Source organism: Ambystoma mexicanum, chromosome 3q (assembly GCF_040938575.1).
Source record: "Ambystoma mexicanum isolate Mex_15411 chromosome 3q, UKY_AmexF1_1, whole genome shotgun sequence".
Lineage (NCBI taxonomy): Eukaryota > Metazoa > Chordata > Amphibia > Caudata > Ambystomatidae > Ambystoma > Ambystoma mexicanum.
The window spans coordinates 464,532,415-464,545,355 of record NC_090926.1 but is presented as its reverse complement, the minus strand read 5'-3'; the positions used below and the strand labels follow the sequence as shown (position 1 = coordinate 464,545,355).

The 12,941-nt window shown below is 44.7% G+C and overlaps 2 protein-coding genes across 9 annotated transcripts in view; both read left to right on the top strand.

Moving 5' to 3' along the window:
* Nucleotides 1-4,983, top strand: part of WDR55 (WD repeat domain 55) — a 415,882-nt gene extending 410,899 nt beyond the window's left edge. For 4 of the 8 annotated variants that reach the window (XM_069654222.1, XM_069654226.1, XM_069654227.1 and 1 more), the window contains one exon: nt 4,047-4,533. In XM_069654222.1, the coding sequence (XP_069510323.1) occupies nt 4,047-4,398 (352 nt within the window). In that variant the 3' untranslated portion in view covers nt 4,399-4,533. Of the gene's footprint in view, nt 1-4,046 lie in introns of all 8 variants that reach the window. The other 4 variants (XM_069654228.1, XM_069654220.1, XM_069654223.1 and 1 more) reach the window with 2 other exon arrangements.
* A 424-nt stretch (nt 4,984-5,407) lies between these two features.
* The window catches only part of LOC138582680 (UDP-glucose 6-dehydrogenase-like), a 55,174-nt gene continuing 47,640 nt past the window's right edge, over nt 5,408-12,941 (top strand). Inside the window, exon 1 of the mRNA XM_069654219.1 lies at nt 5,408-5,500. The gene's annotated coding sequence lies outside the window, so the exon portion shown is untranslated. The remainder of the gene's footprint in view (nt 5,501-12,941) is intronic.

Genomic DNA, 12,941 nt, shown 5'->3' with positions numbered 1-12,941 from the left:
GAATTCTTCCAAGTGCCATTAAGTGGTTTCAGTGGAAAGATCTAGTCATATCAAGCAGGGAGTGTTAGATACAATGTTCATAGTAATGGTAACTCTTCCTGACCTGTGTCAACCCCAGAACTTTTTGCTTTACCGGTGGATAATTTTTCCTTCTACCTCTGTGAGGGGGAACCTTTTTCCGCACTCACAGAATCTTTTACTCTTTTTATGGGTGTCATTCTTTAGACTCTCCATAGTCTTTTAAAAGTTATCCTCTTTGACAACTTTTTGGCAATAAGTGCCTGTTGTTGCTAGGTTGCCCTAGGAGCTCCCCTTTTAACTTTCTCTGGCTAACCTTGAGAGAACTACAGTTCCCAAGGGTAGAAAGGATCTTTGGATCCCTTTTACATTTTATTTGGTGAAACCAGCACACCCAACCTTATGTGCAGTGCTGGGGAGATGTAATGTATTCCCTTTCACACTAAAACTGTAACATTTATGTTACAGGGACAAGCTTACCTTTAATGGCTGGTGGCAGTGATAACTTTTATTAATTTCGGGCACCTTTACAGCGGGCTGTGTTCACACCTGCAGTAAAGACCCCAAGGGTGCTCATTTTAACAAAATGCCATTGTCTTTTTCTTCTGCCATTTTAGTGTTTCTTGTCCTTCCTTCTTCTATCCCCTAATATCCAGGGCAGGAAATTCCTTTGTGTGATTTGTATCTTCGGCAGGAGTCCCCTGGACTCCCTGCACAGGCTCCAGTCTGTCTGTGAGGCAGGAAGAGAGGGAGGAGTCCAAAACTCCAGTCCATTGTCTTCTTCCCAAATCACAGTGGGGGGCTGGCTGTCCTGATTGAACAACCAGACCACCCCTTAGTGTAAAATGCATGGAGAGAATGCAGAAGTTGTGCTGTAGTTCCTGTTAAATGCTCCAAACCTGGGAAACTGAAGACAAGTCGACCACTGAAACCAAAACCTAAGAGGATAATGAAGGGAAAGTGGCTGAGACTATTTCCAGCGACTGGAGAGCCTGCTGTGTAACCCGAGCCTGCTGAAGCCCTACCTTCCAATCGACCTGGGGAATCTGAAAACGACGGACCTGACCCAGAGCCTAGTGACACCCACTAGACCCAAGAAGACCCGCATTTTGAGCCATCCTACGCTGTGCTGTGACCTTGTGGGGCTGCAATACCCCAATACCCTGGGACCCTTGAGCCATTGTGCGGTGCACGGTCTTCCGAATCTCACTGAAACTTTGTGGGCATCCTGCTGGATCTCCAGAGACACGAATCAAGTCCAAAAAGTCCCCTGCCCAGAGTGCTGGACCTTTGTAACGACGAGAATACAACCAGCGATATTCTGTCTTCTGTGCTGCTGAAAAAGTTGTCAAATCAACATAGCCACATCCAGCCGCAAGGAAAACCTTGCCTAGAGCCTTCCCCATTGATACCTGCTGCAAGGTCCCTTCCAAGGTCTTGTTTTCAGTCACCGAGACAAGGAATCCACCGACTGGGTTTTTGGCTGCAGATCCTGACGTAGTCCTGCTGCAAAACCAACTTCTGTGCTGAGGTACTGTTGGCTTGGGTATTTACTTACCTTAGGTTTCTTATGATTCATGTAGTTTTAGGGTGTTTTCTGTGGTTGGGAGGCCTCTCGTCCAGTTCACCCAAGCTCACTGCTGGGATACTCCTTGGGTGTCTTCTATGAAGCCTCTGGACCCTCATAAATTAAAGTGCTTGCTTATTCTAACCGTCTTCCTTAGGAACTCTGACTTTTGCTACTTAAGAACCTATCTTGACACTGTCTGTTGGACACTAGACCCTAGTTGACCCCCCTTCTGCCACTGAGAACACTCGTGCTCCAAGAATAAGGGAACGACTTTTAAAGGATTGGGCCTTTTGCTTAGAAAAGAAAATACGTGTTTAAAAGTTACTTACTGGTAAAAGAGTTGGTTGGAAACTAAGTCTGAGAGTGAACAGTTACAAAAGTTCTTACTTACCTTGAATGTGTTGCACTATTCGGAAAAAAGTATATGTAACATCTTTCTTTCCTTAAACTGTTTTGCCATTGTAACACAACGTAGATGGAAGGGTATATTACTCACCTGTGATTTGGTTGTGCCTCTTCCCAAAAGTAATACTGTGATACTTTATTTTTCTTGTTAGGATAATTGTATGAGTGTTCCCCAACTGGTTATTGCTTTCCCTGACTGGCTGTTAGCCTGTCCAGAATAAGTCTGCATTAGGTTTTACCTACCTAGAATAACTTTGTCATTCAGTAAAGTGTAACATTGGGTTTTGCTTTCCCTGGTTTGTTAAGTTGACACAAAAAGAGTCTTAGGTTTACACCTGCCTTTAAGTTGCTTGTAGCTCAGGTAAAAAAATTGTATAGGTTGAATTTACCTTGAGTATAACTGTGTTATCCTAAAATAAGTTAGGAGTTTTTGCTTCCTTTAGTCTGTGAACTGAAAAGCAACTGTAATTGTGTATCACACCCTAAGGTCCAACTCCCCTAGAATTACTGTTATCCTGAATCGGAGTTATAGGTTTATACTGTTCCTCGTATCTGTGTTTCAATAGATCAGAAAAGTATATTGTCCAGTTGATTTGACTAGGTGATTTGTTGTTGGGCGTCACGGTACAACTAGTAGGGTCTACTACCCTTGGATTACTGAATGTAATCTGAAAGTAACCATTGGTTTTTTACTCCAAGAATAGGTGTGACCTATACTTAATGTGTATGAAAAGGATTGACTTCCCTAGAACTACCGTTAGGTGTTCCAAATATATGCTGTGTTCTGTGTACCCTTGAGTATAGAATTGTGGTTATATATAATGTGATAGTACTTATTCCCCCCAAGATTTATATGGGCCTTTTTGTATTTAAATAAACAATTTATTTTTACAATACATAGTGCCTGATTCATGGAATTATTTGTGTGTAAAATGCAGATTTGCGTGCCTTTCTGCCCAAAAATCCCCATACTTCAAACTGGGATTTTCAGGCAGAAAGGCGCACAAATCTGCGTTTTTCACGCTAATAATTCCATGAATCAAGCTGATAGTGTTTGTGTTTCTTTTGACCATTGGTATTACAATTTCATTTGTACTGATTCTACAGCCCTCTCTCCCTCCTGAGATAAGCCTGGATGCTCTGTCTATGCTACCACGAACTCAGGTGGTACAGCCTTGTACTAAGAGTGGAGGCTTTCTTGTACTGCCTCAGTTGAATGGTTTTACTAAGCCCTTAGTTGACCGCAGAAAAACTGTCCTAACGGAGAGGTGTAGGACTCTTACCTGTATGAAGATTGGATGTACATTTGCAAACCCACATTGGTGTGTGTTTTTAATTTGTGTTGTTTTTATATATGGTTTTTTCCCACAGCGTACAAGAGTGTTTGACCTCATTACAAGTTGCAATAACGTTTGTTTGATAATTTGAATTTTTTTAAAGCCTAACACAGCATTGTTAGTAACTGGTGGTGTCAAGGTTGTTTAGAGTACTGTGCAGAAAGTAATAGTGTAAGTTAAATAATGCATAGTGGAAGTTGACTCGCTTCTAGGCGTGTGGGTTTACAGGCCTGTGAAAGAGGCGCGCTGAGGACTCCGAATTGTGTGCTTTGGCAATCACATTTTCTGCACTGTCCATGTTCCACAAGCTCCTCATGGTTTCTGTGTATGTTCTTCAAGTGTTTTACATGGTATGTGCTCCCCCAGCTCTTCACACTTGCTGCTCATGCACCTCAAGTGCCTCACGCTGCGCGTGAGCAAACCTCCCCAAACTGTTTGTCGGTATGCCACAAGCTCTGCACCCTGTCCATGTGCACCTATCTCCTCAAACTGTGCATTTGCACCAAGCTCGGCACACGCTGTCCATGCCATCCAGGTACTCTACACAACCTGTGTGCGTACTCCCAGTTCCTCAATTTATCCGTGCAGCCAAACCTCACCACGGGGCCCTCTCCTTGTCTGTCTGTGATTGTCTATTAACCAGGTACAGCATAAAAAGAAATACCAAATTGTACTTTTGTCCTTAAAGATGTTTTCTTTCTTGTATATTGCTACAGGGCCATCAACATTTTACCCAACCGGGTGATTGGTAGCGTGGGACAGCACCCAGGAGAGCCGGTTGAGCAGCTAGCAAGGTCCCCGGATGGGCGGTTCCTAGCCAGCTGCGCCCATGATCAGAAAGTAAAGTTCTGGGACATCGCCCCCCTGGGCGCCATGCTGGTGGACGACTACCGGAAGCGCAAGAAAGGCCGCCAGCTCAAGGCACTCAGTCGCAAGGCCTTTGGTGGTGGGGAAGACTTTTTTGCTGGCTTGAGGGAGGAGGCTACAGGGGAGAAGAGCCAAGAAGGCGAGGAAGATGGCGGGAGCGCCGAGGAGCAGAGTGAGAGCGAGGACAGCGACAGTGACTGAGGGGAGGGGGTTGGCCAATGGGAAAATGGGGAGGTCTGACGCCTGTGCGACGCCTCTCAAAGGCTGAGGAGGAAGAGCCAGTCACGTGCAATCTCCACCTGTCCCCCGAAAGGGGTTGGAGTCAGACACAGTCCAAGCAGACACTGTACACAGTTATCTTTTCCCCTGCACTGCTAGTCTTTCAAGGCAATGATCTACTAGTGTTCCCAAAAGGCCAGTCAGTCTCGGACAAATACTGGCAAGAGAATGGGGGCCCTTTTGAGTCATGGTGCTGAGCCCTCTGCTGAACCGTGCTGTGCAAGAGGGGATTGCTATCCATAGCTCGACTGGACTCTGGTGCCCTCTGCGAACTCCGGTGAAAAGTCCCCCAAAGAGGCTTGTCTGCAGGCCACTCTGTTGAGGAGCTGGAGAATAAACCACCTCTTTGAACACTTTCCTATGTTCAGTTCTCCTTATTCCCAACCTTCTCGTTTGTCGGACTCCTCCGTTGCTTGCCTTTTTTTTTAAATGCCTATTGAAAATTCAGTTTTTCAGATGTTTGTCGACAAGTGTTAAAAATAAAAAAAAATCTGATTTCTTTCTCCATCGGACATTTTCCGGATTGGTGTGTGCAAGGATTTGCACCGCTTTTCGCAATAACCCCTGTGCATGCGGGACTCAGCCGCCTGTATTTGATGGAGAAGAGAAGATGAACCGCAATAAACCCTAAGTCCAGTTCATTAGCGCGTGCCATCTCATCTTGACAAGGAAAATGGCCTTGCACAGGGCAGCCAGTAGGAGGGTGCCCAGATAAAGTAATGGAGGCCGAGCACAATGGCCGAGGCCAAGGGTCAACACCTTGCATTGTTTCGCTTGTGTGTGTTTGCCAGCGAGTTAGCTGAGAATGGAGATCCCCGCCCCCCGCCCCTTCTCCCCCCAGCCCCCGCCCCTTCTCCCCCTTGTCATTGGGAGCACAGACTCAATCTGCTTGTTTGAATGTGGCCAGAACTGGAGTAAGAAGGGGCTGAGCCAAAGTTTAATGACCCCCAACCGCTGCGAGACCCTGATAGCTTTGCTGAAAAAAACTGTGATGTCTGCACCCCCAGGCACTGATCGTGAGAATGTAAGACCATTTCAAAGTTTATCAGAGATGAGATTTTATGCAACTCCCCTGATCTGCTGCTTTACGGTGGTTCGAGTTGACTTCGCAGACACCTAGAAGATATGTGCCATTTGCTTTATGTTGCAGGAAGCGGTTTCCATTTGTTTTTCTTCCTTCCACAGATCCGTAAAAAGTCAAATGATAAAGTCGTGGGTTTGTCTACTGTCCCCTTTACTCTTTATTTCCAGTTTTGTGTAATGATTGTGTCCGTATTAATAACACTTCTTCTTATTGCTCCGGATGGCATGGATGCTCGTGCTAAGAATGGTTTGGGCGGAAAGGCAAGGGAGGCCTCCCAGCGGATCCCTTCCGTCGCATCGTCACATGCACCACTCATCACGCATAAGCATGCCCCCTGCACGGCCGAGCCAAGCTCCAGCCGTGACCGCACATCCGATGATGCACAAAGGCAGAGTTGCACAGGGTCGCCACCCTGGTGTGCGTCCATGTCCCCACATCCGACATGCCCACTGCAGAAGGCAGGGCGCGACAGCAGGTCACCATGGCATGTACTACAACCCCCCCAACACCTATTTTCTATTCATTTCTGTTACATTGTGTTTGTTTGATACAGGTTTTAAATGCACCATACTGTGTTCTTCATTAAATTGGTCACACCCTGTCCCTTTGGCTTGCCGCTAATGCACAATGGGTGTCCTGCGCTTGTTACATGCTGAAACGTTCGTTGTGTAATACAAGCTGTACACCCCCATATCATTTAAGAGACTTTGTCCAGTCTGGACTTCTTGATCACCTTTTCCACGGTATGTGAGACAATCATAATCTCACTCTTGTGATCACTAATGACCAAGTCATTCTGAGAGCAGCACAAGGCCACGTGGCCAGGTCCCTTCTGTAGACCAGTCGGAGAAGGATCTGTCGCCACATCAGGGTGCACTCAGGATAGGAATCATATTGCGAATATGCTAGCGGCCTTAATGGATCATGGGGGGGATGGGACACCGGCACATCTGCATTATGAGTTCTAAGGGGCAATCTTGCTTTTATCCCCAGCCTGCAGGGATTGCAATCCTGGTATCTCCTTAATTGTTGTATTTTTAGCTCTTACGCTGCCTTAAAGTGTAGAGCGAAAGGGGGAGCTAGGGAAGGGGGATAGGAGAAATAGATGAAGGATGCATGCTGCGTTATGTTTCTTGTGTTATGTTGGTTGCTCTTTATGCTGCAGACCCTACAAACTGAATCATCTTTAAACTTTGCACTTGTGAATTTACCGCAAGAAAGAAGATGGGGTTGGAAGAAAAATCTTTGACAGCTGCTTTAGGAAGGCAACGTGAGCCGTATGTTCTAATATAGCTGTTTTTTTGGTTGAAGGGGACTCCAGTCCATTAAAAATATGGAGAGTTTTCATCCTCAGCCTCTCCTCGGACTGTCCCTTGGCACAGACAGCGACCAGATTTTAAATTGTGTACCATTTCCCTTCCTTGACTTTCTGGCAGCACACTTGCAGGGATATGGTTTGATTTCACTGCTGGATGGTGTCTTTAAAATGCTCGTGTGCCACAAAAGGGTCAGTCATGTTCGGGATCCGCCAGACACTTGGACACTCTCGTCTTAGCATCCTTCAAGCTTTCCTCAGAACCAACCAAAACAGTCACGTGGCCTTTTTGACCAGGGGATAGGGTACTCGAGAACTAATTTGGTAGCAACTATGAGATAATAAAAATGATTTGCGGCCCAACTGAGTGTGGTGTAATGTATGACACTGGAATTGTACTGTCCCAGGCGTGAATGCAAATGTGGGGGATCGTCATAGCTATTCAACGAGGGGGTGCATTTTATGTAGGTTATTTTATGTTGACTTCTACTGTGCACCGCTACCACCACCAGGGGCAGTCTCCAGTCGCTCCCATGGCTTTGCAAGAAAAGAGGGCGCTGGGTGTTAGTGAGGATAGAATGATAGGGTAGGTTCAGAACCAGAAGAACTGACGTCTGTGTGTTCTAAGAAACACAGAACGGACCTTAACTATGATGTTGGCTTGCTACTACTTGTACACTTTGTCTTCAAAAAGATATACAATACATTTTATTTACAAAGAAACATCCTTCTCCAAAAAATATATATTGACTAATAAAAACCCAGAGAAAATCAAAACAAATGTTTACATCACATAATGCATTCCACCATACATACTCATTCTCACTCTATCACAACACAAATCAAATGATACAATCAGTTGGGTCGTCAGTATCTTAAAACCCTATCAACACATTTACTAATCAGTTAATCGTAGACACCCCTTTACAAAAGTAGGTGTGTCACTCCTGTTAAACAGCCCAAGAATTGTCCAACACTGTCTACACGTGTTTCGGTAAAATGTGGGCTTCTAATGGTGCCCGATGTTCCCACAGCCTTCTTCATGGCAAACAGTGGGGCATTAGTGTCGCTTCACTGACATGTAAAATCCGGTGGCAGATGTCTTAAAAAATGCTCCAACATGGTATCGTGGGGGCAGTGCAAACAGTGTAATCAATCCCAAGTACGTCAAAGCCTAGTTCAAATCACAGAGGAGCTTTTAATATTCTTCCCAATATGTCGCAGATTTCTCAATGGCCTTGTATCGCCTCAATGTAGCAACAAATTATCCAATGTAAACGCTCCACACACGGCTTCGTAGAGGATCGTAAAAGTCACGTAGTGAAGTCTTATTCCTTCATGCTTAAATGCATGCCCACGTGTTGAAGAGGTGGGGGAGAGGCTCAAGCCTTGTGGCTCTCCGCAGGAGATATTTTGGGGGTTTGAGGTGGAATGTGGTGGGTAAGTTCTTTCTGTTCGATTTGTGTGGAAGGATTTTAGCCATTTTAAGGTGGTGCCTTTTTATGCCACTCTCCATTAGTCTTTTTTATCAGTGTTGTGTGGCTGATTGTGTCGAATGCTGCAGAGATGTCTAGTAGTATGAGGGAAGGTTGAGTTGAGTTGTCTGCATTTATTTTTAGGTCATCCCTTATGGATAGGAGTGCCGATTCTGTTCCTCTCCGATCTGAAACCAACCTGCGAATGTTCGAGTATACCATTCTTTCCTACATAGTTAAGGAGGATTTTGTATACGTGATTCTCCAGAATCGTAGCATGGTAGGGCAAATTGGATATGGGTCTGTAGTTCCTGCGATCTTCTACACTTCCCTTTTTTTAATCAATGGCTTGATGTATGCTGATTTGTTGGAACTTCGGTATTATTCCACTATTATACGATGCAATGTGTACATTAGTGTATTTTTTCAGCAGAGTTTAATGTATGCTTTTTTTATCACTTACGGTTTTAGCTCACAGTTGACCCTTCTAACTCCAGAATTTGTTTTGCTTCTTAGGTAGCATTTCATCAACACAATTTGTTTTGCATCGTAGGTAGCGCTTTGGCAACACAATTATTTTTAGACCAGTAGTCGTGCACCACTATTTATCTTGTATCAATTTTGGATTAAATTAATTTAGCTCCACAATTCGTTTTAGCTCACAGTTTTACTTTACCTCAACAGTTAGTTTTAGCTCAGAGGTGGTGTTTTTGCTCTGCAGTTAGTTTTGGCTGATGGGTGGTGCTTAAATGCCACAAATACTTTTGGGTCATAGGTGGTGCTTTGGGGCAGCATTTAATTTCATCTCACAGATGGTGCTTCAGCTGAAAATGTGTTTGCATCATAATGTTTTTGTTCCATAATTATTTTTGACACATATGTGGTGCTTTAACAGCACAATTAATGTTGTCTCGCAGTGGCACATTAGCACCACAATTCGTTTCTATAAGCGGTTTATTTCCACAATTTAACTTTGGCTTATACAGGAGATTTTAGCTTGGACAACTTATGTTGGCTCAGAGATGGCACTTCAGATCCACAATAAGTTTTGGATTTAAGAGATTTGGCTCCAGAACTAGTTTCGGCTCACATGTGGTGCTTTAGTGAGATCGTTTTGCTTTATAGATGGTGCTTTAGTACCGCTAATGGTTTTGCTCATAGAAGGCAATAAAGCCCAAAATTAGATTTGGTTAATTGGTGCCATTTTAACTCGACTGTAAGTTTTAGCTTATAGATCACACTTTATCTTCACAATTGTTGCAGTTCATATGTGGTGTTTAAGCACCACAGATACTTTTGGTTCCTCTAGTGATTTGGTGTGGCCATTAGTTTTGTTTTGTAAATGGTGCTTTAACGCCACAATTCTGGCTCATAGTGAGGGTGCATAATTTAAACTCATTAGTGGGGCTTTATTAACACAATTAGTTTAACTTTCTTTGTGGTTCTTTATCTCCACAGTTGGTTTCGGGTCTTAGGTGATGCTTTGTTGACACAATTTATTCTGGCTGATAGATTGTGTTTTAATTCTGCAATGAATTTAGGCGCATAGTGAGAGTACATAGTTTTGGGTATATGGATGGCGCTTTAGTACCACAATTAGTTTGGCACATAGGTGTTGCTTTAGTGCCAGCGAGGGAGGGTACATATTTGTGCCTCCTAGATGGTGCTTTAGCATCACAATACATTTGGGATCCTACTTGGCATTTCTATGCCGCAACAGGTTTTGGCTCATAGTTGGTCCACTATCAGCTATTGAAACTGGTCAGATTTGGCACATAGTGGGTGGGGATATCATTTGGGGGTCACCAGGGGTCACAACTGCAACAGGACATGACCTTGCGTGCATTGAGCATGGGAGTCAGAGCCATAACTGCTGAGGAGTTGCTCGGTTTCGGGGGAAAGGTAAGGCCATGTATTGTGTGTGTGTGTTTTTCAATGCCTGGATTACTTACTGGTAATACGCATTACTCCTAGTCCCACTCTTCCTCATCCCAGTACTTGCCTATGAAACACCTAGCCTCATACCTAAGTACTGGGATGAGAAAGAGGGACGTGGAGGGAATGCTCAGCCGAGGAGCTGATTTTTGGGAATTTGAGGAAGAGAGTGGGCGTGAGTGGGGATGTGTGGGAAGGGCGGGGCAGGAGGGGTGTGTGCGAAAACCTAATGGGCATCCATGATAATAAAGCAGTCATATGTGTTATTGGTGGCTAGTGTAGGGGAGATATGGTGTCACAAGTATGACACTGACACAATGGATACAATTTGTAAAAACTTTATTGAAAATGTTGCGGCTGGAGGAACTCCTACTTTGCCCTATAACTAAGATGGGAGTAGTCTTGCCATGAAACGATGAACAGAACAGTCCTAGTGGAGTCTGTCAAATCAAAATGGCCTATGCTTTTAAAACCTAATGCCTGCCCTATCTCTTGTTCAAAAAGTATGAAAAGGAGAAATGTATGCAAAGGAAAATCAGTGTTCAAAGAATAAATGCAGTTGAACCAGCCCTCCTCCCCACATGAGCAAGACTGTCCCTGTAGGCAGGGTTACACACTCTGGCTCGGTTTCCAACACTACAAACAGTTCCGAACCGTGGATTGAGGCCCGTCTGGCCTTCCATGTTAGTCTTTTTTTCTTGCTTTCCAAAAATAATACTTCAACCAGTGGTCGAAGTGTATGTAAAGAAGTAGTGGAACTATGTTCCCTACTGGCCTGCACCGCTCGCCACAGACTCAATCGCCGCGCCCCCTCCCACGCACAATAAAAACTCCAAAACACATGTGTCTGCTCTTTAAGGAAACATCCTGTGCAGTGCACTGAAAGATCCAAGTTTCAACTTCTTCCTACACTTTTATTTTAAAACAAAACCGTTCTGGAACGGTTTCTTTTTAAAATAAAAGTATAGGAATGGTAAAACATAATGAAAAGAAGTAGAGGAGCACCGCTCCCGCCCACTTCGACCACTGACTTCAACACAAAGTTCACATACGTCCCCATCTGTTGGGCTCAGACCTCTTAAGTCAAAGTTCAACACAACTTGCAAGGGGGCTCCTTTCCCCAAGCCTATTACACTTCGGGTCTCCCTCAATCGGGCTCTGACCACTTTCGGATGTTGAAGACTTTCGAATGCGCGTGGCTCTCTTTATATTTTTCTGGAAATCTATGATAATGTAAGCATGGTAATTGTTATTACGTGGTGTGATGAATCACAGGGTCTCATCACTACTTCAGATGAGGGAGCCCCTTCCCATGAGGCCATGGTTGTGAGGCTGCTACCTGAGATTTCCCCTGGGTGTGGTGCCTAGTGGGAGGATCTCATGGGAGCGGGGAACCCATTGAGAGCAGCGATGAACCTGGAAGAATGCATTATTCCCTTAACTCACCCACCTTCCCTCAAAGCCCCCTCGATTCCCCAAACCCGAATGTCCCCATCTGCTTTGGCAAGGCATCTCCGATAGAAACCATTTGGATGAGGAAAAGGCAAGGAGTAAAGGGGATCACCAACCTAACGGCCGGCATACGCTCTAGCCTTTGCAGTAACGTGATTGGCCATCTGGCGGTTGGGGAGACCCATTGTTGGGGAAGTGCTCCCCAAGTGCTATCAAAGAGGAATAGGAAGTTTGTAAATGTAAGTGACACACAGACGCCTTGGCAAGTGAGTAAGCTAAAGCTGTGGGTGAAAGCAAAACACGAGAAAGAGAATACTGTGAAAGAAACCCTTGGGTGCTCTACTTGCCAAAAGAGCGAACCAAAGAGGAGTACCAAGGTGAGGGTCTGGGACCTGAAACAATTGGGCGTACAGCCAGAGCTGAAACTTGGGAGAGAAAGCCATGCCGTTTTTCCACATCTTAATATCCGGCGACCTGACCTACTCAGACAGGGTCGAGGAACCCGACCAAGTCTACAAGAAAGAATCAGACGCCTCTTCCTCGACATAACATCTGGGAACAGGGTCTGCTAACAGAGGAGCGGGTACCCCTTAAGAGAGCTTGAGTAGAAGTATCCTAGCTACCCCCCCTTTGTCATCAGGCATGGAAGATGGGCCTATCAAGATGGGCCCATATTGCCTATTTTAAATACAGAAACAGTTTGAATAACCTTGGAAATATTCTTGGGAAAGGGAGTTAACCCCCTTGAGTCTAGTGGAACTTTTATTTACTTTCTGTACCTTTTTGGCACTTTTGTGTTTTGTCTACAAGGTCGGGCTGCCAGTCGAGACATTTTCCCTTTTTCACCTTTTCTTAAGTTTAGCTGCGAGAGAAGTTAGGATTTGGACACAGGACAATGAACTTTAATTTGGCCATTCTGACACTGACAGTTTCATTAATCTGTTTTGTTGAGGCAGGGGAAATCCCTCTTCGAAGTACCGAAAGTTCAGATTTCCTCCAACTATTCCCACACCCCGTTTATTTTTTGAATAAAAGTCTTTGATAATCAACATGCCACCTTTGTATCCGTCTTACTCTTCCCACCTCAGACTGGTTGGATTGGCATTTTGATGCAGCCAGTCTAGGTATGTCTTACTGTGGCATGGCAATTTTTATAGCGCCTCATCAAGGCTACAGTATACATGATGTGTTATTGGTTAGATTG